Genomic DNA, 25,203 nt, shown 5'->3' on the forward strand with positions numbered 1-25,203 from the left:
CGGATAGAAACACCTTGTTATATTCAACTAGCTTTCATCCACCTAGTGCGAAAGCATCTGTTCCATTTTCACAATTTCTCCGTACTATGCGGAACAATTCTGATGCTGATACATGTGAAACTCAATTGCAGGAAACCTTTGAACGCTTTAAACAGCGAGGTTATGACCATGTTGTTCTATCTAGGTCGTTGTCCCAAGCACGTGAATATATGGAACGTGAGGGCACCCAGCCTAATAAAAATGATTCCACTACACAAGATCGTTTCATTTTAACTTCCCGCTATACAGCAGGCTCAACCACAATTAAATCCATTGTGGACAAACATTGGCCTATTATACAGAGTGATAAAAAGTTGTCCAAGTCCCTTACAGGGAGACCAATGTGGGGCTTTAAACGGGGCCCTAATCTAAGGGATCTATTAATGAAGACAGATCCAGTTAAGTGCTATGAATCAAATAGTGTTTTGAGTAAACTTAAAAAGGGCTGCTATAAATGTGCAGGGTGTACCACATGCAGAAACATGTCAGCAGGGAAAACCTTTCGCCACCCTCATTCAGGTAAAGAATTTCATATAAAACACCGAATCACTTGTACAACCACACATGTCATTTATATTATATCTTGCCCCTGCGGTTTGACCTATGTTGGGAAAACCCAGAACACTTTAAGAGAAAGAATGGGAAATCACAGGTCCTCTATCAAAAGAGCATTTGAGTTGGGTAACTCAGACCTTCCCCTATCTAAACACTTTTTGTTGAAAGGCCATAGATTGCCCACTTTGAGATTTATGGGCATTGATTTAGTGCCTGAACCAAGTAGGGGTGGTGACTGGGACCGTATGTTACTACAAAAAGAAGTTTATTGGATAAAAACATTGGATACTGTGGCCCCAAGAGGATTAAATGAATACTGCTCTTTTTCTCCCTTTCTTGATAATAGATAGTAGCAACAGGCTTCTAAATTATTATGTAACTTAAGTCTTGTGTCTTAGCCTTTTTTAATAGGATATATTTTTTGCCACCGCGTTTGGTTTTAACATTTATATGACATGCTTTAAATGTTTTTTAACATTTTATTGGTTTTATAGGTAGCACTTTAAAATATTTATATAATAATGTGTATTTTGTATTTTCTTACAGCCCTAAAAAAAACTTTTTGGAAATCACATGTCAGTTGATTGAAGGTTCACTTAATGATTATCACACACACCTGCAACAGGGGCGTGGCTTGGTGGTGGGTGTATGGTGGGTGAGTCTATAAATTATTTTCACTTGTCTGTTGATGTATCTTGATAAAGGTCCAAGGTGAGGACCGAAACGTCGATCAAATAAAGGACTAACTTTTTCACAATAAACCCTGGTGTGCAGCAGCATCTTTCTTGAGTGAATATTGCATCTCTGTATTGCACCCAGGTATGTAACTCCTTATGTGTGTGCCCTAGCCTTCCGTTGCATATATATATATATATATATATATATATATATATATATATATATATATATGCGATACGCATCAATGTCCTAAATTACTGTGATGCAGTAAAGCAGGGGTGTCCAAACTTTATTAACGATGGCCAGATTTAGTGAGGTGAAAATGGGTTGGGATCGACCATTCAGCCTGACATCCATTCCGAGGTAGCTATCTTGCAATTAGGATCATTCACTCCTTGAGAGGAACGTGTACACAGCGTTTAGGAAGTGGGGAAGTGGAGTCTGTTTGGACTTATTCTCTATACTGCTGCCTGTGTGCTGAAGGTGTTAGTAATAGACAAGTACTGGCACGTAGTGACACAACGCCCTTGCATACTTCTTTAGTTTACTGTACTGGCACGTCAGTACGTTTATTGACACCCTCAGCCCTAAAAAAGTATGTGAGAGATGTGTGTCACTCCGTGCCAGTACGTGTCTATTTCTAACACCTTCAGCACACAGGCAGCAGTATAGACCAAGTGGCAGATCATTTCACTAATGTGCCCAAATATTACTGCTACAGCTACGCGATTCCTGATTGCACTGTGCTGGCAGGCCACATTATTATTAATTTCTTGACGGAGGCTGAGAGCCTTTGTAAATTTAAAAAAGGGTCTGCAATTGCCCCACGCCGCGGGTCTGACTTTGGACATGCCTGCAGTAAAGCATTGTATTTGCTTTAATCAGACTTTTCTCACAGGGTTTTCTATATGCAAATAAAAAAGTATTTATTTAACTCAACGTTTTGATCCCCCACAGGGATCTTTGCAGGAGTGTACAAATAAACCTTGGTTTGTTCGTACAATCCTGACAGAGATCCCTGTGGGGGATCGAAATGTTGAGTTAAATAAATACTTTTTTATTTGCATATAGAAAACCCTGTGAGAAAAGTGCAAGGCACCCAGGTATTTTTCCCAGTATACGGAGTGCACCCTGAGTCTCGGATTATATATTTTATATATATATATATATATATATATATATATATATATATATATATATATACACACATATGTATTTTTACATTTTGCAACCCTGAAACATCGACTACAGTGTTTTCTAAATAGTACAAACAAACCAATAAGAAAAGCCCCTGGTTTCACATTGGCATATTTTAAAATTATATAAGCCGACCCACTGTCCCTCCAGTGGGCAGTTAGTGAACCTCTATTCTGGCAGCTGGCTATCCTTCCCTGTCCCATATTAATCCCCTTTACTGAAAGCCAAAAAGCAGCTTTTTATTTATGAAGACGTGCATATATAAATCGCTGTGGCACAGGTTGGGTGAGTGCGGGTATTGGTTAATCTATCATATATTTATCTATATATACTTAGGAAATTCTACATTCAAACATTACAGAAATAACATAGCTAGAAGAGGTAGACAATAGGACACATTTCCATCAATGTAAAGGTTTAAATTGTAAGTTTTAGCACCAAAACCTGTAATAAATACAAGTCCCTCTTTTACTGTTACCAGGCAACAAAAATCTATACTTTACATTATTACTGTCATACAGAACTACCAATACATGCTTTAGGTATTTATTAAAGACCATATATGTATTAAATAATTTTCCAGCTACTTTATGCTATATATATTTCCATTCATTTGATTAAACACTACCTCCAAGGCTGTTTATATAATTCATCATTTCTGTGTGCACCAATGACAAAGCACAAAGTAAAGCTGGGTCAGATACAATAATATCACTCATTACATTTCTTTTGACAGTAAACTTTCACTTATTCTACCTGCATGGATATTTCTTTCTTACAACCCTGTGCATCCACCTTTAGTTTAAAGTAAAGTAAAAATGTCCAAGAAAATCAGTAAAAATCAGGAGAATGTGTTTTTATTGATATTGCTATTTTGAGCAAATATTATCGATATACATGAATAGGAGCTGTTATACTGCTTCCACTTCTACTATACAATAAAATATCATGCAAATATTTTAACAAAACTGTGTTTTCAGTAGACAAGTAACTCATAGCTTGTGCTTGGTATGCTCTGCAAGAAACAACATTCACAACCAAACAATAATATTTTATACCTGTATGGGACCTATTATCCAGATTAATCAGGACCTGGGGTTTTCCAGATAACAGATCTGTCCGTAATTGGTATCTTCATACCTTAAGTCTACTTGATAATCATGTTAACATAAAATAAACACAATAGGCTGGTTTCGCTTCCAATAATTATATCTTAGTTGGGATTGAGTAAAAGGAGTGGATTTATTATTACAGATAAGAAGGAAATCATTTTTAAAGATTTGGATTATTTCATTATAATGAAGTCTATGGAAGACAGTCTTTCCGTAATTCAGAACTTTCTGGATAACGGGTTTCCGGAGAATGAGTCCCATACCTGTACATCCAAAAACAATTCTCATAAGGAAAACAATTGTTAATGGTTTTACAGTGTTGGACAGTAAATCAGAGGGAAAAAAACATACGTGATATAATGATGATGTTTTTATGGTTGATTACATAGGAATATTATAAAGCAAGTTTTCTGGACCCTGATGTCCCTTTTCAGGCTGACATTTTATGTTTCTAACTGGAGTGCAAAAATACAAGTATATTTCCAGCTAAGCAATAGCTAACATGATTTGAATCAGTTATTGCTGGTATCACAATTACAAATGTAAACTGCAGCTGGTCTTTCTAATGGTGCTATTAATAGGCAGTAGCAATATGGTTCAAACCAGCAAGCGTTTACCCCTATACCCCCTTGCACTGCTCCCCAGCATTCATTAAAAATAATCTTGTACTTACTTTAGCTGTGTCCTATCCAGAAAACAATAATCCACAAACTGTGCAGAGGCTGCAACTAAAAGTTCAGCACACACAATACAAAACTCAGCAGCCCTGAAATCTGCAGAGTCAACATGTAAGAGCCATTCAGCCACGCAGATAGGTTTGTTTAAAAATACGAGCCCTTATTAGGTAATCTTTTTTGAAGATGAGTAAGTGGAATTGAACCGTGTCTGTAATCTATTAACGGTGGAGAATTCTTAAGCAGCACATAAACATTAAAGAGAAAAGTATTTGGGAGCAATCACTCTCCACTAAAGAATTACGTGCATATCTAAGTATCTAATCTTTTACAACAAACTTTATCATTTTAAAAGGAGAAATGTGACATTTTATATATCATAATATTGCCAATATTATTTAATGCCAATTAAATGATGTGATACATGAAATGCATACTTACACAATTGTATAGATTTATTAATATCTTTAAAATATAACTGTTTATTTGTGTGCCAGCATTTGATTTGCATCAGGGATTACATATTTGGTTGAATATTAGTGCTCAGACCTGCTGTTACTATAACCCCATAGCATACATAAAATGTATTCAACTCCATAAACTATGATGAATGAACACCAAGGTTGGGGTTGTTTTCTCACTTGTGGGAGGACAGGATTACTCTTTACAAATGCATTAGTGCACATTATAGATAATGGGGGATCTTTTTTCCATACAAAAGCTTGAAGACATTTTTCAAACAAAATTTACTAGGCAACTATTTGGAACGCAATTAATAAAAATAAAGGTTTATTGTTCTAGGGCCAGAAACAACATAAAATGCAAAACACCCATATACAATATCTCTTTTAAAGGCCATCTTTTCTAGTAGAGACAGAGGATCTGTTCTGTCAAACTCTTCACCAATAAAGTATGACTATTCCAGAACTCTCAGGTACTGAAGACTGCTGTCCAATCTAATTTATCACCATATCTTACTGTACTTAAAGCTAGTGGCACACCTGCTAGATACTCTGCTGTTTTTTTAATTTTTAATTTTTTTAATTTAATTACTGTTGTTTTCTTTGTTTGCATCCACCCGTCATGTAAAGTCAATTAAATTGTAGGAGGTAAAGGCAGTATCAAATGGGGAGTGATAATTCCCTGCTGGTACCATTAGACTTACAGTATTAGTGCTGTTAGGATTCTGTTTCCTTCTCTTAAGTAGTAATGGACGAATTTGTTCGCCTGGAGCGAATTCGCTGCGAATTTCCACATTTCGGCGCAGTGAATAAATTTGCGAAATTGCCGCAAAAATTCGCCTACGACAATTCCGACGCCGGCAACAATTCTAGACGCCCATTCACTTTAATGGGTGTCAGAATTGTCGCAAGCGTCGGAATTGTTGCCGGCATCGGAAAATATTTGGATGCCGGCGTCAAAATTCACTGTTCTTCAATGACTTCTTACAAACACTAAAGAAATGAGGAACATGGTAGTTTCCCAAAGCATTTCTCTTCCTCTGACTAAACATGTAATGAAATATGTTATCAAGTACCAAACTTCCGCTTATGTACAATATTTACACGTTTGTGTGAACACCTAAGACTATGTAGTTAAAGGAAAACTATACCCCCCAAACAATGTAGGTCTCTATAAAAAGATATTGCATAAAAAAGCTCATATGTAAAATCCTGCTTCATGTAAATAAACCATTTTCATAATAATATACTTTTCTAGTAGTATGTGCCATTGGGTAATCATAAATAGAAAATTGCCATTTTAAAAAATAAGGGCCGCCCCCTGGGATCGTAGGATTCACTGTACTCACAAACATACCAACAAACCATACAAGTTAGGTCACATGAGCCAATTAACAGACAGAGTTGTGTCTTTTGCTTCCACACTTCTTCCTGTTACAGTTAGAGTTGTAGTATTTCTGGTCAGGTGATCTCTGAGACAGCACAGAGACCATCACGAAATGGTGGCTCAAGGCAAGAGATGTAAAAGGGCAATATTTACTTAAATATATATTCCAGTTTGGTAAGATTCTTTAATATGTTCATTTTGGGGGTATAGTTTTCCTTTAAGCTAGCAGATCTGTATATAAGGTGATGACAAATGTAAAAAACAATATACATGTCTCTATTCACATTCACTTAAGTTCCAGCCATTTACGGGTATAGTTCCTTGATTTCTGGATGAGGCATCCGAGTGATAGTTATACACTTTCATTACAGTATAACAGGCTAAAGGATATAAAGTGATTTCTTTGGCAAGAAAAGTCCATCCTCAACAACTGTTTATCCTAAAAATCTGTCTGTTTGCCTACAAAAATAAACTTACAGTATTGCCTCAACAAGTTTTATCTTTTTTTATCTTTTATTTTTTAATACTACCGTAAGCAACAGCATACAGCAACATTAGCTATTTGGTATTATATGTTTGCATTTGTTGATTTTCTAAAATATAGATTTTTAGGCCTATCTTATTTGTAGTGTTTCTGCCTAGCAATATTGAACTCTGCAGTATAGAATAGCTTTGCATATTTATTGTTTTGAACACATGGGGTCATACATCAATACTTTAAAAAGGAATGACCAATTCTATATGTTATGGAAATAAAATTGAATAAACATATGGCTAATATCCTTCAGCCTCAGGAATATAAAAAACGTAAACATAAAACGAGAGTTTATATAGTTGTGTGCACATGAAGTGAGGAGATCGGCTTTAGCTGGGGGGCATAGAAGAAATGAAATGTATATAAAGCAAGAAAGGAAGGTGTTAGACAACTTGTTCACATATTAATGTAAAATCAAACATTCCTTCATAACACTGCTGTTGTATATTACACCTACAAACCTATGAAATGTTACAAAAAACCTACCAGTTTTCTTTATAGTGATAGAATCTATGCCCTACTTGAACAAACAACAACACTGATAACCTCTACTGTTGTTTATATTTTGAAAATAAAGTACATGTAAGTTACAACCCCTGGGCAAATTCTGTACCATGTCGGGGTTGAGATAATCTTGAAGTCCCTCTCTTCAAAAAGGACACTTATAACTCCTCTTTACTATCTTTGTTTGCCTACTACACTTTGGCATACACTTAAGCCAAAGACAGGTGCTGCTTGTAAAGGCCAAGCCAAGACCAAAACCATTGACTACTATTTAAAAAGGTAACATACTTGTTTCTCATTTTGCCATTGCGATCAATGTTTTTATCGTATTCTAGAAAGCTTCTCCTGAATTTAACTGTAACTAACCAATTATCAACACATTTCTGCTACTCAACTCAATCTGAGTCCTCTGTCAAATGAAACACTGCATTTCTTTCCTTCTATTGTGTACTCATGGGCTTCTGTATCAGACTTCCTGCCTGCAGTTTAAACCTCCTTGCCCTGGGTGTGAGCATGCTCAGTTTGCTCCTCTCCCCCCTCCCTTCTCTACTGTAATCTGAGCCCAGAGCTATAAGTGAGCAGGAGAGATACAGGCAGGAAATTGTCACACCAAGCTAATACTGCAGCTGCTATCCTAAACAAACAAAGAGCTTCTAGAGCTGTTTACTCAGGTATGGTAAAGCATTCTACAGAATAAATATAACATTCTAGCTTGCACTATTGCAGCTAATCTATAGGCAATAAAATGCCTCCGTAGCTTTCCTTCTCCTTTAATCTGGCCAGATGTTTGCTATTTGCATTTCTCCCCACTGGTATCTTATATATAATGAGAACCCCTATGGGTGTACAAGGAACAGTTTTATTATAACAACACAAACCCTGAACTCTGTATAGTGTTTTTCTCCCTGTACCATTAATGCCTTTCTCATACATATACAGAAAACAGTTTATTATGCAAATGTAAGTCAGCAATGAAAGGCTTAAACGTACCTTAATTTATTCTGGTCTAGGCTGGAATTAAACATGCATCCTACTGTGTGTAATCTATACATTCCTTACCTCTTGGTTAAAAATGCTGCTAACAGGCTGTTGGTTTTGAGCTGTTTTCCATCTGTTGGCTGGCGAGTGTTGTTCATTGCCCGCATAGCTTAAGTTGGTGATTCAACTGTTATGATTGGGCATTTTTCAAAGGGAATTTTAACCCTGGCCTGAGTAAAGTGACCTTTCCTTGTGCACTCCATGTTACAATCCTAATATCACTCAAATGTCCTTTATCAGTAAGGTGAAAGTATATCTTAAACTATATTATAACATATAGAAATATTTTAGAAAATATGATATCAGAACAATTGTCATTGCACTTCATTACCAGATTCAAGTAAATCACACGTGTTCATTATGAAAGTGCATTCTTTTAAATAAAGAATCATATATTTACACATAAAGGTAATGTCATGGAATCTTTTTCTTGGTTGTAAGGACATGCTGTTATTAAACAACAACGTTTAGGCCACAATGTGACAAGCACAGGTTCACCTTTGTTTTCTGCAGACATTAATGAGAGACACAATTCATTCAGAATAGTTTAACTCTTCCTAGTGACGCCTCACAAAACACACTTGACACACTGACAAAGCTGCAAGAGCAGTGAGTTAAAATACAGCAGGGAAAGCTTTGTTTTGAAACTACTGTGTTAAGAAAAAAAAATAACATTCAAAAGTATGCTTTGATGTGATTCAAATATAGCAAAAGCGCCTTTTCAGGAAATAACAGGTTGTCAATTTCTATCATATAAAGAAAAACATTTTCAAAAAAGATTTTTTTCCTTTTTTCCTTTCAAAACTGAATTTGATTAAATATCAGATTATATTCATTTCATTTAAAAAAAAAATGAGTTAGCAATGAGACTTTACCACAAATGGGTTATAAGCAGAATGAATAATTGGCATTTCTCTTTGTATCATAAACAGTGGAAAACTAACATTTTCTTCTCAAACCTGAAAGAATACCTTAGCATATCAGCACAATGTATGAAATACATGCAATATATATATATTGCAATGACTATACACACACACGCACATAATTTACAGTATGTATAATATATATATATATAACAAGAATCTAAAAAATAATATCTAATGAATTTGCTTTCTTACCTGCGTATTGCTTTATCTGTGATCTGCATTCTGCTATTCACCCAACAAACCCAGAGATATAAAGCCTTTTTCCTCTTATATTATTTCTAGAGGGGGGCACTTATTCTTACCCGCTCCTTCAGTTGACTTGAATTTGCTTTGGGGCAATAATATACCAGGCTTTTAAGATGTCTGAATGCACAATAATGGAATTGGGAATTACATAATCAAAAGCAATCTGAACTCTATTTACAGAAACGTCAATGACCTAATTTTGTTAATGTTCTTACAAAAATATTTGCTTTTATTCTAGACATGAGGTAGTATCTCCAAAGATTCTTAATACAGAACTTAGCTGCTTATTTATAAGGAACAATTGTAGTTCAGTGACAGAATAACACAGAAACAAGAACACATAAGCACACAAAGGGGCAGATTTATCAAGGGTCGAATTTCGAAGTGGAAAATAATTTAAAATTCGACCATCGAATAGAATCCTCCGACATTCGAATTCGATGTCGGAGGATTTTATTCATCGTACGATTGTAGTACGATCGTACTTCGAATCGTACGATTCAAACGATTTTATTTTGAATGCCAAAAACATAGAAAATTGCTCTGAAAGTTTTTTTTTAAAGAGACAGTACTTCGATTATCGAATGGTCGAATAGTCGAAAGATCTTTACTTCGTATCGAAGTCTAAGTAAATTCAAAGTCGTAGTATCCTATTCGATGGTCGAAGTATTCAAAAAAATTACTTTGAAATTCAAACTTTTTGTACTTCGTAAATTCATATATTTGTGTGTAACATTTATTCTGTTACATATTAAAGGCACAACTTGTAATCTCCTAAATACATTTAGCACTTCAAACAGTCAAACAGCTGAGTTTATAAGTGCTAATTGCTAAAAGTTGGCAAAACTGCACAATGATTAGCCATATTGGGTGTTGGTTTTTCTATGTCAGCTCAGGGCATTTGGCACTAGCAAAAATGGTCTCAACAATTAGCGTTTGATCTAAACTAATCTGTGTTTTTTAGGATATTCTTAGTGTGATACAGTTTTCATTTGAATACCAAACGGTTTGATTAATCAGATTTGAGCAGCAATGTATGCCATAAAATTGGCTTACTGGCTAAAAGACTGGATCACATAGTAGGAAACAAACCCTGCCTCTGCTTTAGGGCAGAGACACGCTCAGATTCAGCGAGATTAGTCACCCAGTGACAAATCTCCTCTTCTTCGGGGCAACTAACCTCCCGAACTGCCTCGCACCGTCTAGAATGTAAATCGCTGGCGGGATGGCAATCGGTGTGCTTCATTTTCCGAAGTCGTCTGAAGTTGCTTCACAAGGAAACTTTGGCCGACTTTGGAAAACAAAGAGATCCGAGTGCCATTCCACTGGCGATTTAGATTCTAGCAGACAGGAGGCAGTTCAAGAAGATTAGTCCCCCCGAAGAAGAGGCGATTTATTGCCTGCTGACTAAATCTCCCCAAAACTGAGCGTGTGTCTCTGCCCTTAAAATGTAGTAGAATGGCTCTACTTGAAAAAAGTAGCAAAGTACTGAAGATCAGATCTGTAATCTATCTGCTTTTCCAGTATTAAAAGCTCATGTTGCATCTAATTGAATTATGCGCTGCTAACTGATGGAAAAGCTACGCCCCATTCTGTTGCCCCCAAACTCTTGTTAAACCACCCTCCAAAGGATCCTGATCCTGATCAACAGCAGATTATGTATCGCAAATCACGTGAATACATAAAAGAATACATAAATGCTGTTTATAGGGCTGGTATTTTAATGGCACAACTAATCATTATCATAATTGATTCCACTGTTATTACTAGAAAGATACAAAAAGGCTGGCATTTTTCCCAGAAAAGATGGAGATCTTGACTATATAAAGTAGAATTATCAATCATGCAAGATTTTTCAATCAAGTCTGAATGTATCCGTGTTATGGTTGCCACTGATTGGCCTGATTGAATACAATCAGGGGGCGGGCCATGGTGCAATGGGGGCAGGGTTCTGATGCTGCAGAAGTGGGGCTATGATGTGGCGATCATTGATTGACTGATTCATTTTTTTATCAGTTGTACATTTCCAGATTCAGTATTAAACAATGAATACAATTCCACTGCCTGCATAGAATTCTAAGCTTAAAATGCATTTGACTATAGTTATACCTAAGGTAGCCAGTATTCATCATTTGCTCCTGCCAAGAAAAGTGCATTGTTAAATTGTAATATTTGTTATGCTATGATTGACAATGAAAGTCTAATGAAATAACCTTTATTTTATCATATCACCAAGTTCCCAAAACTGTCCAGGTGAATATAACCAATGAGTATTATGAAAATGCATTGCTCCTATAATTAATAAATTAATACATAAACTTTGATTTTTAAATATGTACCAACATTATTCAATAGTAAAAAAACAATATAGAATAAAACAGCTCCAGGCACTATTATAAGGCAAAATGTTTTATTATAGCAGTAAAAGCACACTACATGCAACAAAGCCCTTTGTGTACAAAATTTTACGCTTTATGGGATTACATGACTTTTCAAAACACAAACCCTAGTCCAATGATACCTCTTAAAGTGGCCAAATCAGCATTTACCATATTCACTTCAATGGTGCCTGTGAATTAGTCCATCATTTACATGTAAATCTGCACCATTGGCATATCCTTGGATACCAGTTCACCTACTTTACCTACTTTATCTTAAATCTTTATGTTCTTATTTGAACCTTAATTATATATTGGCAGCAAAAAAGCCACGTCTCCTGCAACAGAATATATATTGTATAGGGTAGGATTTCCCTGATGGTTTAAAAACTAGTGATTAACACCTAAATGAGTAAAAACACGTCATATATAGAACATATATAGACATATATAGAATAATAATCATAAAAAACATTTCAAACTGATTTAACCTTTTATTCCCCTAGGTTTTCTGCATTCTATTGGAAAGTGTTGAAGGAGGTAAATACACCACCAAAAAGTGTGAAGAAGTGAATATGGTAAACTCTTGCTTCAAAGGAAAACCAGGTCGATAGTGAGGTTAGAATGCAGCAAAATGTTGCTTTATTGATGATCACAACAATTAGAAAAATATATGTCTGTGACCTAGCTTTTAACCCCCTTATGTGGTAATGACTAGCTAGTCTTCAAATCATCTCAGAACTCCTGCCGTTTAAGGTAACAAATGTAAAAGTATAATGTGCTACAAACAGGAGGTATAGCCGTTTTGTTGGCAATATATAATTAAGGTTCAGATCAGTATATAAAGATTTTTCCTAGACATCTACACAAGGACTTACACCAAATTAAGAGGTAGAAATTGGAGAAGGAGTTGTGTTTTGAAAATGTATCTTTTTCCATAAAGACTTGCATTCTGTACACTTGATAAAGGGCTTTTCCCAAAACATGTTGTCTGCTTACACTGCTAAAATGAACATTTATACTGCATGAAGCTTTTATGGTGCAACACAAACACCTGTGAATTGAAGCCATAATTTTGTTATTTGAAAAACACCTTAACCTGGGATCTCAATTTATCAACAATATTGCTCACCTGTTTGGCTAAGCTGGGATGTGCTTCTGCTTCTTCGTGATACTATGGCAGCTACTTTGGCACTTAGACTTGATCTCCTTTTCTTCCCAAAGGTCCCAACCATCCCAACGGCTGTATCAGACTGACTTCCATCATTGTGTTCCAGTTTATATATTTCTCCACTCACACTTGTGCTTTTAGTTATGGCTATCCCTGAAGTACCCATCCGCCTGCTTTGCATTCTGGGTGTAAAGGAACTACAAAAAGGAAGAAAATTTATACTTTAGGGTCTTTTGAAGGAAAAATATCAAGTTTTTCTGTGACCTTTACTTGTAGAAGAGCACTGCAAACATTTATTTAAAAGGATACTGTTATGGGGAAAAACATGTTTTTTCAAAATGCATCAGTTAATAGTGTTGGTCCAGTAGACTTCTGCACTATAATCCATTTTTCAAAAGAGCAAACAGATTTTTTAATATTTTATTTTGAGATCTGACATGGGTCTTGAAATATTGTCAGTTTCCCAAGTGCTTCCATTCATGTCGCATGTGCTCTGAAAACACATGGACAGGAAGAATGACCTTAGATAGTTGCCTACACACCAATATTACAACTAAAAAAATACACTTGGGTTAGGAATGCAATTTTTTTTTTTAAAAAAAAGTTTTTATTTAACATTTTCTCAACACAACAATACATACACATAAACTTGCATTGCTATGACCATACAAAATCAAGGTTACAATAGTAATAGTAAGTTGTAAGCAGCAGGAATTTAGATTAGGACATACACCAGAAGCCAATGGGAGGAACCTCATGGATTTCGTTTTATTTGGCACTTGGTTATGTTAGGGAACTACCACTGGATTGATCTCCAGCCAAGGGTCCCAAACCTTCTCGAACTCTTGAGGGCAACATCTGGCCACATAGGTTAATTTGATAACCGGCAGTGTACTGTTTATTAGTTGAACCCACTGTTGTACCTGTGGAGGAAGGGGGCTCATCCACTTCATTGCTACATGCTTCTTGGCATAAAAATATAACATCTTTAGTAGGGTTCTGGTCTTATTCAGGGGAACTATGTCCTCTACTATTCCCAGCAAGCACACCGCAGGGGCTAGAATTCCAGGTAGTAGGACTTGTTCGTTAATGTACCTCACTACTTCCAACCAGTACTTATGCACAATTGGGCATTCCCATAATAAGTGGAAAAACACTGCATCTAGAGATTGCCATTTGGGGCACAGTGCATTAGGGTAATATATATCCTGTGGATTATTCTGTACTGCACCATTTTGTCTTTAGTAGAGATTAGGTATTCATATAAACCTTCTATTGTCTCTGCCCACATCTCATTTAAGTGGGGTATGTCTCCAGCCCACTGGCTCTTTGCTTATCAAAGGGTTTCCCTAAGCTAGGAATCAGGGCTTTGTACAGTACAGAGATTAGTTTGCTTGGATTTGGGTTCCATAGTCTGTTCTCGTAAGACCGGGTCCTGGTGTCGATTATTAGAGACCCAAACTGGGAAGTAAATGCGTGGTGCAGTTGGAGATATCAATATAACTGTATATTGGGCTGATTTAGACATGTTCTTAGTTGGGCCAGGGTCAGAAATGTATCTTCCAATAGTAAGTCTTTCAAGTCACAAACTCCCATTCAAGGCCAGTAGTGGAAGTCGGGTATGCGTAGAAAGTTTTCAAAGTTGGCATTGTGGGGCATTTGGTGAAGGTTGGGGGTTTGATTTGGACATTATTCTAAGGGCAAATGCCCATATTTTCTGCAGGGTTGATAGTATGGGTGGTAGTTCAGGGGTGTCCCTTGCTTTCCTATATGGGGTGTTCCTCAACACTTCCAGGGAGCCTGCCACAGTGGCATGCAGTGCAGTGAGTGTATTTTCAGGGTCAGGATTAAGCCAAATGTGTACAAACTTTAGCTGCACGGCATAGTAGTAATATCTCAGGTGCGGGAGTGCCAGTCCTCCACAGTCCAGGGGGGGCATTAGCATTTGTCTGCTAACCCTGGGGGCCTTGTGGGCCCAGATAAATGGAAATGGCATATTGTCTATGCGTTTAAATAGTTGTGGGGAAGACAGAGCATGTTGCATTACATACATGAATTTAGGTAAGGTTGTCATTTTAAAGAGGTTCATCCTTCCCCAAGAGGTAAGTGGAAGTCTCTCCTATTGACTGGCTCTGGTCTTAAAAGTTTGTAGCACTGGTTTGACATTATCATACACATATTTGTCTGGTTTATGCGTTATGACTATTCCTAAATAATTAAACCTTGTAACCCATTTTAACCCTTGTATATCTCCTCTTGGCCGAGGTGTCTCAAGAGAAAAGAGAGTGGACTTCTCCTTGTTTATTATAAGCCCGCTGAACCTACCCATTTGACCTGTCAAGTATAGTGCATTATGGAGGGAGTCATTGGAGTCTGCTAGAAATAATAGAACGTCTTTGGCATATAGGGCTATTTTCTCCTCCAACCTCCCATACTGGTGCCAATTTAGGCTGTTTCTCTTGTCCTGTTGCCTGCAGCTGTTGAGCCATTGGTCTACCTCAGTTGGGGTCACAAAGAAGTACATGGAGTCGTCATCCACTATCCGCAGTTTGGCTGGGTATATCATTGAATATACAATGCCAGCATCACATAATCTGTTTTTTGATCCCTTGGTATGAGGCGCATTGCTTCTGTACCACTGGTGAGTAGTCTGGGTAGAGGCTGATGGAGTTGCCATTCCAGGTGAGTGGACCCTTCCTCCGTGCTGCTGTGTCTCTGTAGTTCAGGAATCACATGATGAACTGTCTTGGGTTGGAGCCAGGAGGCAAAGGCTTTGTGGGAATGTGGTGTGCAAGCTCAATTATTAGCAGTTGCAGGAAATTTTCCACTCCCATGTTCTCCCGTAGCCAGCTCTCGGCAAATGTTTCGGGAGAAGTCCCTTCCACTTTTTCCGGTAGTCTCACCAGTCGCAAGTTATTGCGGTGATTCTCCAGGTCTTCTGCCCAGTTGGTGAGTGTTTGCACTTGTTGCCACAGCTGCGTCATCTCATCTGGGATAGGCCGCAATGTGTCCTCTATTTCGGATACTCTGCCTCAGTGGTCCGCTCTCAAAGGTCTTCTGCCCGGTTGGTGAGTGTTTGCACTTGTTGCCGCAGCTGCGTCATCTCATCAGGGATAGGCCGCAATATCTATTTCGGATACTCTGTGCTCTGCCTCAGTGGTCAGCTCTCAAAGATTCTGGAAATCTTAATGTAGCAGGGACAGGTAGACTTTTATAGTCTCTAGTTGAGCCGTTGTTGATGCATGTGTCCCTTTAATAGAAGTAAATAGTTCTGCATTCGTCGTTCTGTTGTTGGAGCATTAGAAGTAGTAGAGTCCGAGGCTGGAGAGGGTGGGTCCTCCTCTGCTGCCCTGTCAATGTCTTGAGAGGCATGGAGGTACTGGTCCATTCTGTTTTCAGATTTGGATCTGATCACATGCTTGCCCATCTTGTAGCCAGTGTATAGCGTTGTCAGTTGTCGATAGGGGCTAACATTGCCCTGGAATATGTTCTGGATACTAAGCTTATTGCGGAGCATCAGAAGAGGCATCTGCTCAGTTCACCATCTTGGCCACACACCCCCAGGAATGCAATTTTACATGGTAGAGTGAATTATTTGCAGTGTAAACAGTGTAATTTAGGAATAAAAACTATGCCATAAAAATCATGACAGAATCCCATCAAGGACTAGGGCCAAAGTCTGCACGGCATATTCAAGGCTAAGCCTTACCAGAGACCTATGAAGAGGCAAAATGATGTGTTTATCCCTTGAGTTAATGCCATTTTTTTATGCAAGGCAGTACTTTATTTGCTTTAGTAGCATAAATGAAAATCTGAAATGATTTCTTATCACTATGCACTATTTATAAATATATAATTGGTGAAATTTAAAAATAAAAATTATGACAGAATCCTTAATGTTATTTTTTGACAGGGAACAGGCTTGTTTAAGTTTTCAGTAATAATCTGACAGGGTAGAGGTTGTTTTACTTTAGTACCGTAGGCATTTGAAAACTCTCATACTAATCATCTTATTTGGTTAAACATTGAATTAACACCACAATACAAGTAGAATTAGTTAGTATACAGTAGTCCCAAAGTAAATGCAATACAATAACATTGCCAGGGGTCCCCAACCTTTTATACCTGTCAGTCACAATCAAATGTTAAAAGAGTTGGGAAACAACACCAGCATGCAAAATGTTTCTGGGGTTACCAAATAAGTGCTGTGATTGACTATTTGGTAGCCCATATGTGGACTGGCAACATATAGGTTTTGAAGTATACCTGGTTTTTTAAACTTGCCTCCAAGAAGGAATTAAAAAATAAGCACATGCTTTGAGGTCACTGGGAGCAACATCCAAGGGGCTGGTGAGCAAAATATTGATCAATGCTAACATACACTTTTTAAGTGTACATATTATGTCTCCTTAAAGTAATACTGACACTAACAATTTTATTTCAAAATATAAATCTGCATGAAAAGTTACATATAGGTCATGTTGATCTTTTTGCTAATAATTCTGCTTTTGTAAGTAATTGTTACTTGAAGTTCCTAAACCTGACTGTTTGCCAACCTGACTGTCCCATCTCAGCCTGTCAGTTTCTAATGCTAACGGACTCCTGCTGCACAAATATGGCAGCCCCCTCATAGGGAAAAAAGGGAGTAAGAAACGTAATGTAAAAGCATCAGGCAAATACTTTTATGGCAAAATTATAAATAGCATTCATAGACAATGTTATGATAGATATTAAAAAAGCTTATTTTCTGCCTGCAATATACCATGTATATTGCTAGTTTTTTTTGTAAAGGGATAGCAGAAATTAGGAGAGTTTTGGGAGGTGATAAATTAAAATCATGGTAAGCCGTGAAATATAAAAGGTGAATACACAGTGGCTGAGATACATGTATGGGATCTGTTATCTGGATACCCGTTATCTGGAAAGCCTGTCTCCCATAGGCTTCATTTTATCCAAATAATCCATATTTCTAAAAATGATTCCCTTTTTCTCTGTAATCATAAAACAGTACATTGTACATGATCCCAACTAAGCTATTATTAATCCTTATTGGAAGCAGCATCAGCTGGTTTATTTAAAGGGGAACTATCGCGAAAATGAAAATGTAATATAAGCTCACACTGAAATTAGAAACGTTTTAAATACAATCAATTACATATTCTGCATTGTTTCTGAAATAATAGAGTTTATATTCACTATTACTCTCTCAGCATCTGTTTCTCTTCATTCGGTACTCAAGCCGCAGTTGGGTGTCAGAAAAATGATTCAATATATCTTATTGGGGGGGGGGCTACCTTTCCTAGCAGATGTATTAGAGCTCACTCAAATAACTGATTTCAGTACAAACAAAATCGAACAAAATAACTGCCTTTTGCACAAATTCTGCATGTAGAGAGACAGGATTTCTGGCGATTTTAATAGAGTGAGCTCTAATACATCTTCTAGGCAAAAGGAGCCCACTATCAGATATATTGGATCATTCATCTGACACCAAACTCCTGAATGAAGACAGAATGAAGAAAAACTGATGCTGAGAGAGGAACAGTGAACATAAACTTGATTATTTCAGAAACCGTACCGAATTTTTAATTGATTGTATTTGTATTCAGTATGATGAAGCTAATATTAAATTTTTATTTTTGCGATAGTTCCCCTTTAATGTTAACATGCTTTTCTTGTAGACTTGGATGAAGATGGAGAACCAAATCACAGAAAGATCCTTTATCCAGAAAGCCATAGCATTCTGTGTTCTTATTTTTGTATCTACTGATTATGTCGCACTATATTCTTCCTATTCTACTCCCCATCCCATGCCCCTCCTAATCCTTTCCATTTGTGAGGGGGGTTAATATACTGTGGCACATTTCTGTGAAAGCAAATCATATTAGGATAGGAAACAGGCAAATTTTTCAGACGGCATTTCTGACCTAAGGCTAAAAATTTGCAAAGGTGATTGTATTCGCTTGTTAATAAACATAACCGATTGTCTATACATTGCCTATACTAAAAACATCTCATGGTGATCTATAAAGAAAGACTACAGTTCTGAACACTGGGAAAGATACATTCCTCTCTTTATCATAACACTGTATTTGTATATGTCACAAATCATAGATGTCTTTACAAAGGAGCATGAGTATTCAGAATGAGGGGCTGTCAAGTGATGCTTAGTATTTATACATAATAAGTCATGCATGGTACACTTGCAGAGAAATGCATTATAACTGAGGGAGGCAAAGAATTGTTATGGACTTCATAACATAAACTATAATACTGCACACCAGCACATGCAACAATATTAAGGGTCAGGCCACATTTCTGTGTGATTTTCAGAATTGCATTCTTCAAATAGGGAACTCACATATTGCACATAATGATAAATACAAAGTAAGAATAAATAGAAAGTGAGCCTTGGGCTGGTACAGAAGCCCAAAACATAATGTACAACATTTCTAGCCTACTTAAGCTTCAGTTCTCCATTAAATTTTATAGGTCATAAATGACAATATGCAATAATAATGCTAATTTAATACCAATATATAATTTAATTGACAGACATATTTTCTTATAGTTAGCATAGCAGAGATAAGCTTTGAGGGATGTAAATTATTCAGTAAAAACTGAATTAATATAAATACATAACCCTTACAACTATATTGCTACTAAAAGCAGCCCTTGCCTGTTCCAGTGCTCCTAGCCTGTAACTTCCCTGCTTGTTTCAGTGCCAATAAATAGATAAAAAAAGATAAGAAAAAACGAAGAAAAATTTGAGGCGGAGGTGACGTCATGGTGAGCTGCAGAGGAGAACCACGAGGCAGAGAAAGACGCCGACAAAATATTTTCTTATTTCTCTTGGAACTGAATTGGGGAAACCTGTGACTATCCTCATGGAGATAAATGTGAGTGTAATGTTTTAAAGAATTTTAATTGTATAAATAAAACAGTATTACACTATGGGATCTTTGTATTCCTATATTGGAGCATAAAGGAGCTGTGCGGAGAAGGGGAAGAATGCTATTGGATACTACATGCAATACGTAAAACAACCATCTTGTTAGTAGGCACTTTAGCCAAAGTTGGTTGAGGCTTTTGGAACATGCTTAGTTGTTTAGAGATGTAACAGGCTCTTTAAAGGGGAACCAACATGAAAAAGATTTCTCTTTTCCAACGCCATAGGCGCTGATCCGTTTTTTTATTGTGAGATTTGTTCCCGTGCCAGCTGCCTACCTCGGCAATCTTGTCTATTCCTCTTCTGCCTTGATACCCACATGTGTGTTCAATAAAGTTGTCACCTGCTTCAAGTAATTGCCTGCCTTTGCCTTGGTCAACACTCAAGTTCTAAGAGCCAGTGTACTTGACAGTACATTTGGGCCCCTGATTCCTGCCATAATTATCAAATGAGCTTTATAACAGCTATATTACATTGTTTCTTGAAGAGGTTTAGCACAGAACTTTTTGAAGAAGGGTATGTGATACTAATGACAGAGCTCCCAGTTTTCCAGGACTATCCCTCTAGCGTTTTATTCATGTTTGTAGACTACTGAAGCCATTTATTAACAGTATTAAAAACATGAAAAGTTTAAATCATAGGAGGATGCAAAATGTTAGGCACACCCAAGTAATTGTAATCACTTACCTAATACCCAGAAACAGGTTTCCCATTAATAGAAAACCCAGTCTGGGATTCTTCTTAGCGAGCACCATCCTCTTCTTTGGAAAGTTTGCTTTTTGTTAAAGTTTGTTTTTTCACTCTACTAAAAATGCACACCAGCACAAAGAAGGGAGATGCAGGAAAAGGATCACTCTGGGGTGTTCACTAAGAAGTACACCGGCCCTGTGCACTGGTCCAGGGTATCCGGTAAATGATTACTAGGGATGAACCGAATCTACTATTTTGGATTCAGCTAAACCCCCAAATCCATCACGAAAGATTTGGCATATGCAAATTAGGGGTGGGAAGGGGGAAACTTTTTACTTCCTTGTTTTGTGACAAAAAGTCACGTAATTTCCCTCCCTGCCCCTAATTTGCATATGCAAATTAGGATTCAGATTCAGTTTGGCTAGGCAGAAGGATTTGGGCAAATCCTGCTTGAAAAGACAAGCAAATCCCGAACCGAATCCTGGATTCGCTGCATCCCAAGTGCATCCCTAGTGATTACAATCACTGGAACTGCCTAACATTTAGCACCCCCCACCCTAACATTTACACTGGATAACCATTCTTCACCTTATTTGTCAAATAATTGTTTGTAAATTTGGGCCAGACTGAAGCACTAAACAAATAAAGACTCATAAAATCAAGTTTATTGTGTGTGGGTTTTATATTATTTATTGGGATGAAAACATGGGAGAAGAAATATTTTGGGGTGAATAGTGGCTTCTCATCAAGGGTTCTGACAAAAACCCCCACAAAACATTGCATTGCACTTGTCTGCAAACAAATAAATCCCACACACAAAAACACTTTATCTTACAGGGATATTGGTGAATCACTCCCAGGCTTTTACGTTTGTCTCATAAAATGATGAAATGCTCTGAAGAACGTAACACTAAAGAAAGCAGAATTGTTGCGTAAATATAAACTTGGTAAAATGAGTTGACTCACCATAGTCTCCTGCGAGGGCGTTCAGATTGCTCTGACATAAAGCTTGTGCTACTGAGACGTGAGGCACTACTGGTACGGGAAATGGCTGACACATCACTGACATCACTATCAGACGATTTGGCTGAGACGTTGTCACAACTTCTGTACTGATCTCTGTGTGTGTTATACTGAGAATAGAAGAAGATATTTTGTTTTTCAAGGTTCAAGGTTAAACGAACTGTTAGAAATGAAACTATTTTAACACTTTTATTCAACTAAAACTTCTTTTATACTGATTAAAAATATATTTTTAGGGCTAGGCAGTAGCTGCAATCATTACAGCGAGGTCTCTACATTCTCCTGCCATAGACCCCTTTGGAGTCACAGCTTAAAGGAGAAATATACTCCAGGGTTTACCATAAGCAAAACCAATTAAGCTTATTAAAGGACCAGTAACATCAAACATTTTTACAAAAAAATTCATTTGAATAGAACAAAAAAAAAATCACCAAGACAAATTAAAATTTAAAATATCAAAGCCTTTATTAAGAAATAACTTACAGAAACTCCACTTCCGCTCCTCTTCAGAAAAGGAGAAAGAGCGATCATCCATCCTGCGGCGCTCGATTTCTCCTCCTGGCTATTGACTGACAGTGTGTCCTCTCCCCCGATCTCCTTCTCCAGCTCTTCTTCATCGTCCCCCCCGGAGCAGCAGTAGGAAGGCGATGTTGGCGGGATCCCCATTGAAGTGAACCAGCTGTGCGATTGCACTTGGGACTGAGCATGATTATACGGAGCTGGGCAGATACCTGCGCTGGGGAGACCAGACACATTGTGTGACCCAACCCAGCCTTCTCCTGCCTCATTCCCTGTCTCTCTCATCCCATTCACCGGCCGCTTCTCCCCCATTCACTGACGCTTTCCAGTCTGCAGTCTGCGCCCAACCCTGAGCCGGCGACCCTAGCAGGACGGGCTTCTCTCGGTGAGGTGTCTGGTCTCCCCAGCACATACCGGTGGGGTTGGGATACAGGCTCTTCTCATCGCCTCTGCGCTGCTGCTCCCGATTCCTCCGGCTCCAGCCCTGCTGATGCTGGGGGAACTGGTGGCTGACGATGAGGAGTGAGGGAGGAAGAGTGCAGCGCAAGGTACTTGGGCTCCGCGTCCTGCATACTGCTGTGAGCCATGCTGAAGTGCTGCTTGCTGCTCAGAGACATCATGACTGGGGGCTGCGACTAATGGGAAGAGAAACGGGGCACTGAGTGCCTGATACCCCCCAGATTAGAGGTGGCAAGGAAGGATGGCACAGGCTTCTCCTGAGTCTTCAAATGTGCCGCGGTTTGTAGCTGTGGGCTGCTGCCTCCTGCCCGTCTCTCCTCTCCTCCTTCTTAATAAAGGCTTTGTGATTTTAATGTTTAATTTGTGTTGGTGTTTTTTTTTTCGTTCTATTCTAACAAATTTTTTTGTAAAAATTTTTGATGTCACTGGTCTTTTAAGCAGTACGCAGTAATGGAAACTTTGTTTCCAGGTATACTGTAATCCTGTATGACAGGAAACCAACTATATTTGGAAGGTTTCCCCTTACTCGGAGAGATCTCCCCACAGTGAGGGAAATTTACTAAAGGGCGAAGTGGCTAACGGTAGCGAAAATTCGCCAGCATGACGTCATTTCGGCACTTCAACGATTTACTAACGGTAGCTGGCGTAAATTCGTAAAAAATTTTTTGGGGTATCCTCCTTCCCCCCTACATTTGCTAACATATGGCACCTAAATTATACTGTGGGCACATGTGTAGGGCATTATAACAACTTTATATAATTTTATTAAGGTTCCCCGGCCTTGTGTAGTGTAATGTATTTGCTGCAGCATATATGGCCATTGTACTTTAACTGCATGCCGCATTCTATTTAGCCAACGCTATCGTAACTTCGAACTGCTGAGCGTAATTTCGCCAGCGTTCGGTACCCTGTGTGCAACTTCAGATCTTCCTGAATTAGCGTTGTCCAGGCGAATTTACGCCTGGTGAAGTGTTGTGATGTGCGCAAAGCCAGCGCTGGCGAATTTTCGCCGGTTAGTGAATTTGCCCCAGTGTTTCTAGCTGCCTGCACTGAACTATGATACTTGTAGCCCTAGTAAGTAGCGATGAGCAAATTTTTTCGCCAGCCATGGATTTGCAACGAAATTCCAAATTTCGCCATGTGCAATTTTTTTTGCAAAATTGTAGCAAAAATTTGCAGTGGAAAAATTTGCAGAGAAAAAACACCCATTGACTAATGTATTTGGACAAACAAGTCGCCATAAGAAAAAACTGCCCATTAACTTTAATGCATTAGGACAAACAAGTTGCCATAAGACAAAATGCCCATTGACTTTAATGCATATGGAGCAAAAAAAATTGTTGTGCACCTTAACAAAAATTTTGGGCGTAAGAACAATTTTGACGCCCATTGACTTCAATGTGGTTCGCAATTGTTTTGACGATTTGCTAATTTCTTCAGTTTCGTAAATATTTTGGTGAAGCGTAACAGGACAGATTCACTCATCACTCCTAGTAAGCATATAGTGGCTACTGTTACAACCCACAAGTAATAGCACACCAGCGATTCCTTCACCACCTTAGACCTGGCGAACTAATAAGATGATGCTATATCATTCTCAATCCTATGTCAGTGACATCATATCCTGTATGCTGAAAAGCCATAAAAAATGCTGTTCTTTTTTTTTCATATTTTAAAACGGGATTGCCTTCAGAATTTACAACTATTAAAAATGTTTTTACCAATTTACGGTTATCCCAGAAACCACCACTTCACAGATACAGAGCAGAGCACCATAATGTAGTTTCACTGCCTAGAATAATTTTATTGCTGACTACTACATAGCATTTCCCTGTAAATCTAAGGGATATTGTGAAATGGTTCAAGTATCATGGCTTCCTTTTCATCAGTTCAGTTTACATTTATATATATTTACCAATGGCTGTTCAGTTTATGAACCTTTTCTACATAAGCCCAGCTGAATGAGCTCATTTGGAAAAGGTACTTCAATTTATATTTATAATTTTATTTATATACCAATTAATCATTTTCAATGAGCCTGTCATGAAAATGTCTAATGTGAAGACTGTCATTCATCCAGGTCATGGTATATCTATAGTAATAAGTCATATCAACTGAAATTGCTGTATTTTTTTCATTGCAGACGTTTCGCTAGTCATTCGACTGGCTTTCCCAATTCTTAAATGAGAAATAAAGTTGAATGACAAGCCAAACGTTTTCATGGAATAAGAATTTTGGATTATGTAATTATAATGGAGTCTATGGAAACCTTTCCATAATTCCGAGCTTTCTGGATAATGGATCTCATACTTGTACTCCCAAAAGAACAGTACAGTATGCAACAGGCAAAAAAGTAAAAATGTGAAATGTATCAATATAATTTTTTTTACAGTTTTTACAGCTACAATAGTTTATCTTGGAAAATTGCTCAGAACTTGCAACTATAACTTGAAACTATATGGGTTACTGATAGCAGCCTAAATTAACTGGTACCACTTTAATTTAATGGCAGCTACAAATGCTGATGTCCGACCCTATAAAATACCCCTAATGCTGATTGTGCTTCAGCTGCAAATTTGCCCACTTCAGTTTATCTAATTTACTATGCCATGAAGATCGAGCACACATATTAAACCATATAGGATGCACATTTTTTAAA

General features: G+C 37.7%; 1 protein-coding gene across 14 annotated transcripts in view; it reads right to left on the reverse strand.

Annotated features, from left to right (window-relative positions):
- The window catches only part of LOC108717998 (regulating synaptic membrane exocytosis protein 1), a 195,401-nt gene that overhangs the window by 25,961 nt on the left and 144,237 nt on the right, over positions 1-25,203 (reverse strand). For 7 of the 14 annotated variants that reach the window (XM_041564681.1, XM_041564692.1, XM_018265499.2 and 4 more), the window contains 2 exons: positions 21,510-21,676; positions 12,866-13,101 (listed from right to left, as the gene is read on the reverse strand). The exons of 5 other annotated variants lie outside the window; for them this stretch is intronic. In XM_041564681.1, the coding sequence (XP_041420615.1) occupies positions 12,866-13,101; positions 21,510-21,676 (403 nt within the window). Of the gene's footprint in view, positions 1-4,254; positions 4,353-9,301; positions 9,377-12,865; positions 13,102-21,509; positions 21,677-25,203 lie in introns of those variants that run through there. 2 more of the 14 variants (XM_041564690.1, XM_041564691.1) reach the window with 2 other exon arrangements.

This window comes from Xenopus laevis, chromosome 5S, assembly GCF_017654675.1.
Source record: "Xenopus laevis strain J_2021 chromosome 5S, Xenopus_laevis_v10.1, whole genome shotgun sequence".
Taxonomy (NCBI): domain Eukaryota; kingdom Metazoa; phylum Chordata; class Amphibia; order Anura; family Pipidae; genus Xenopus; species Xenopus laevis.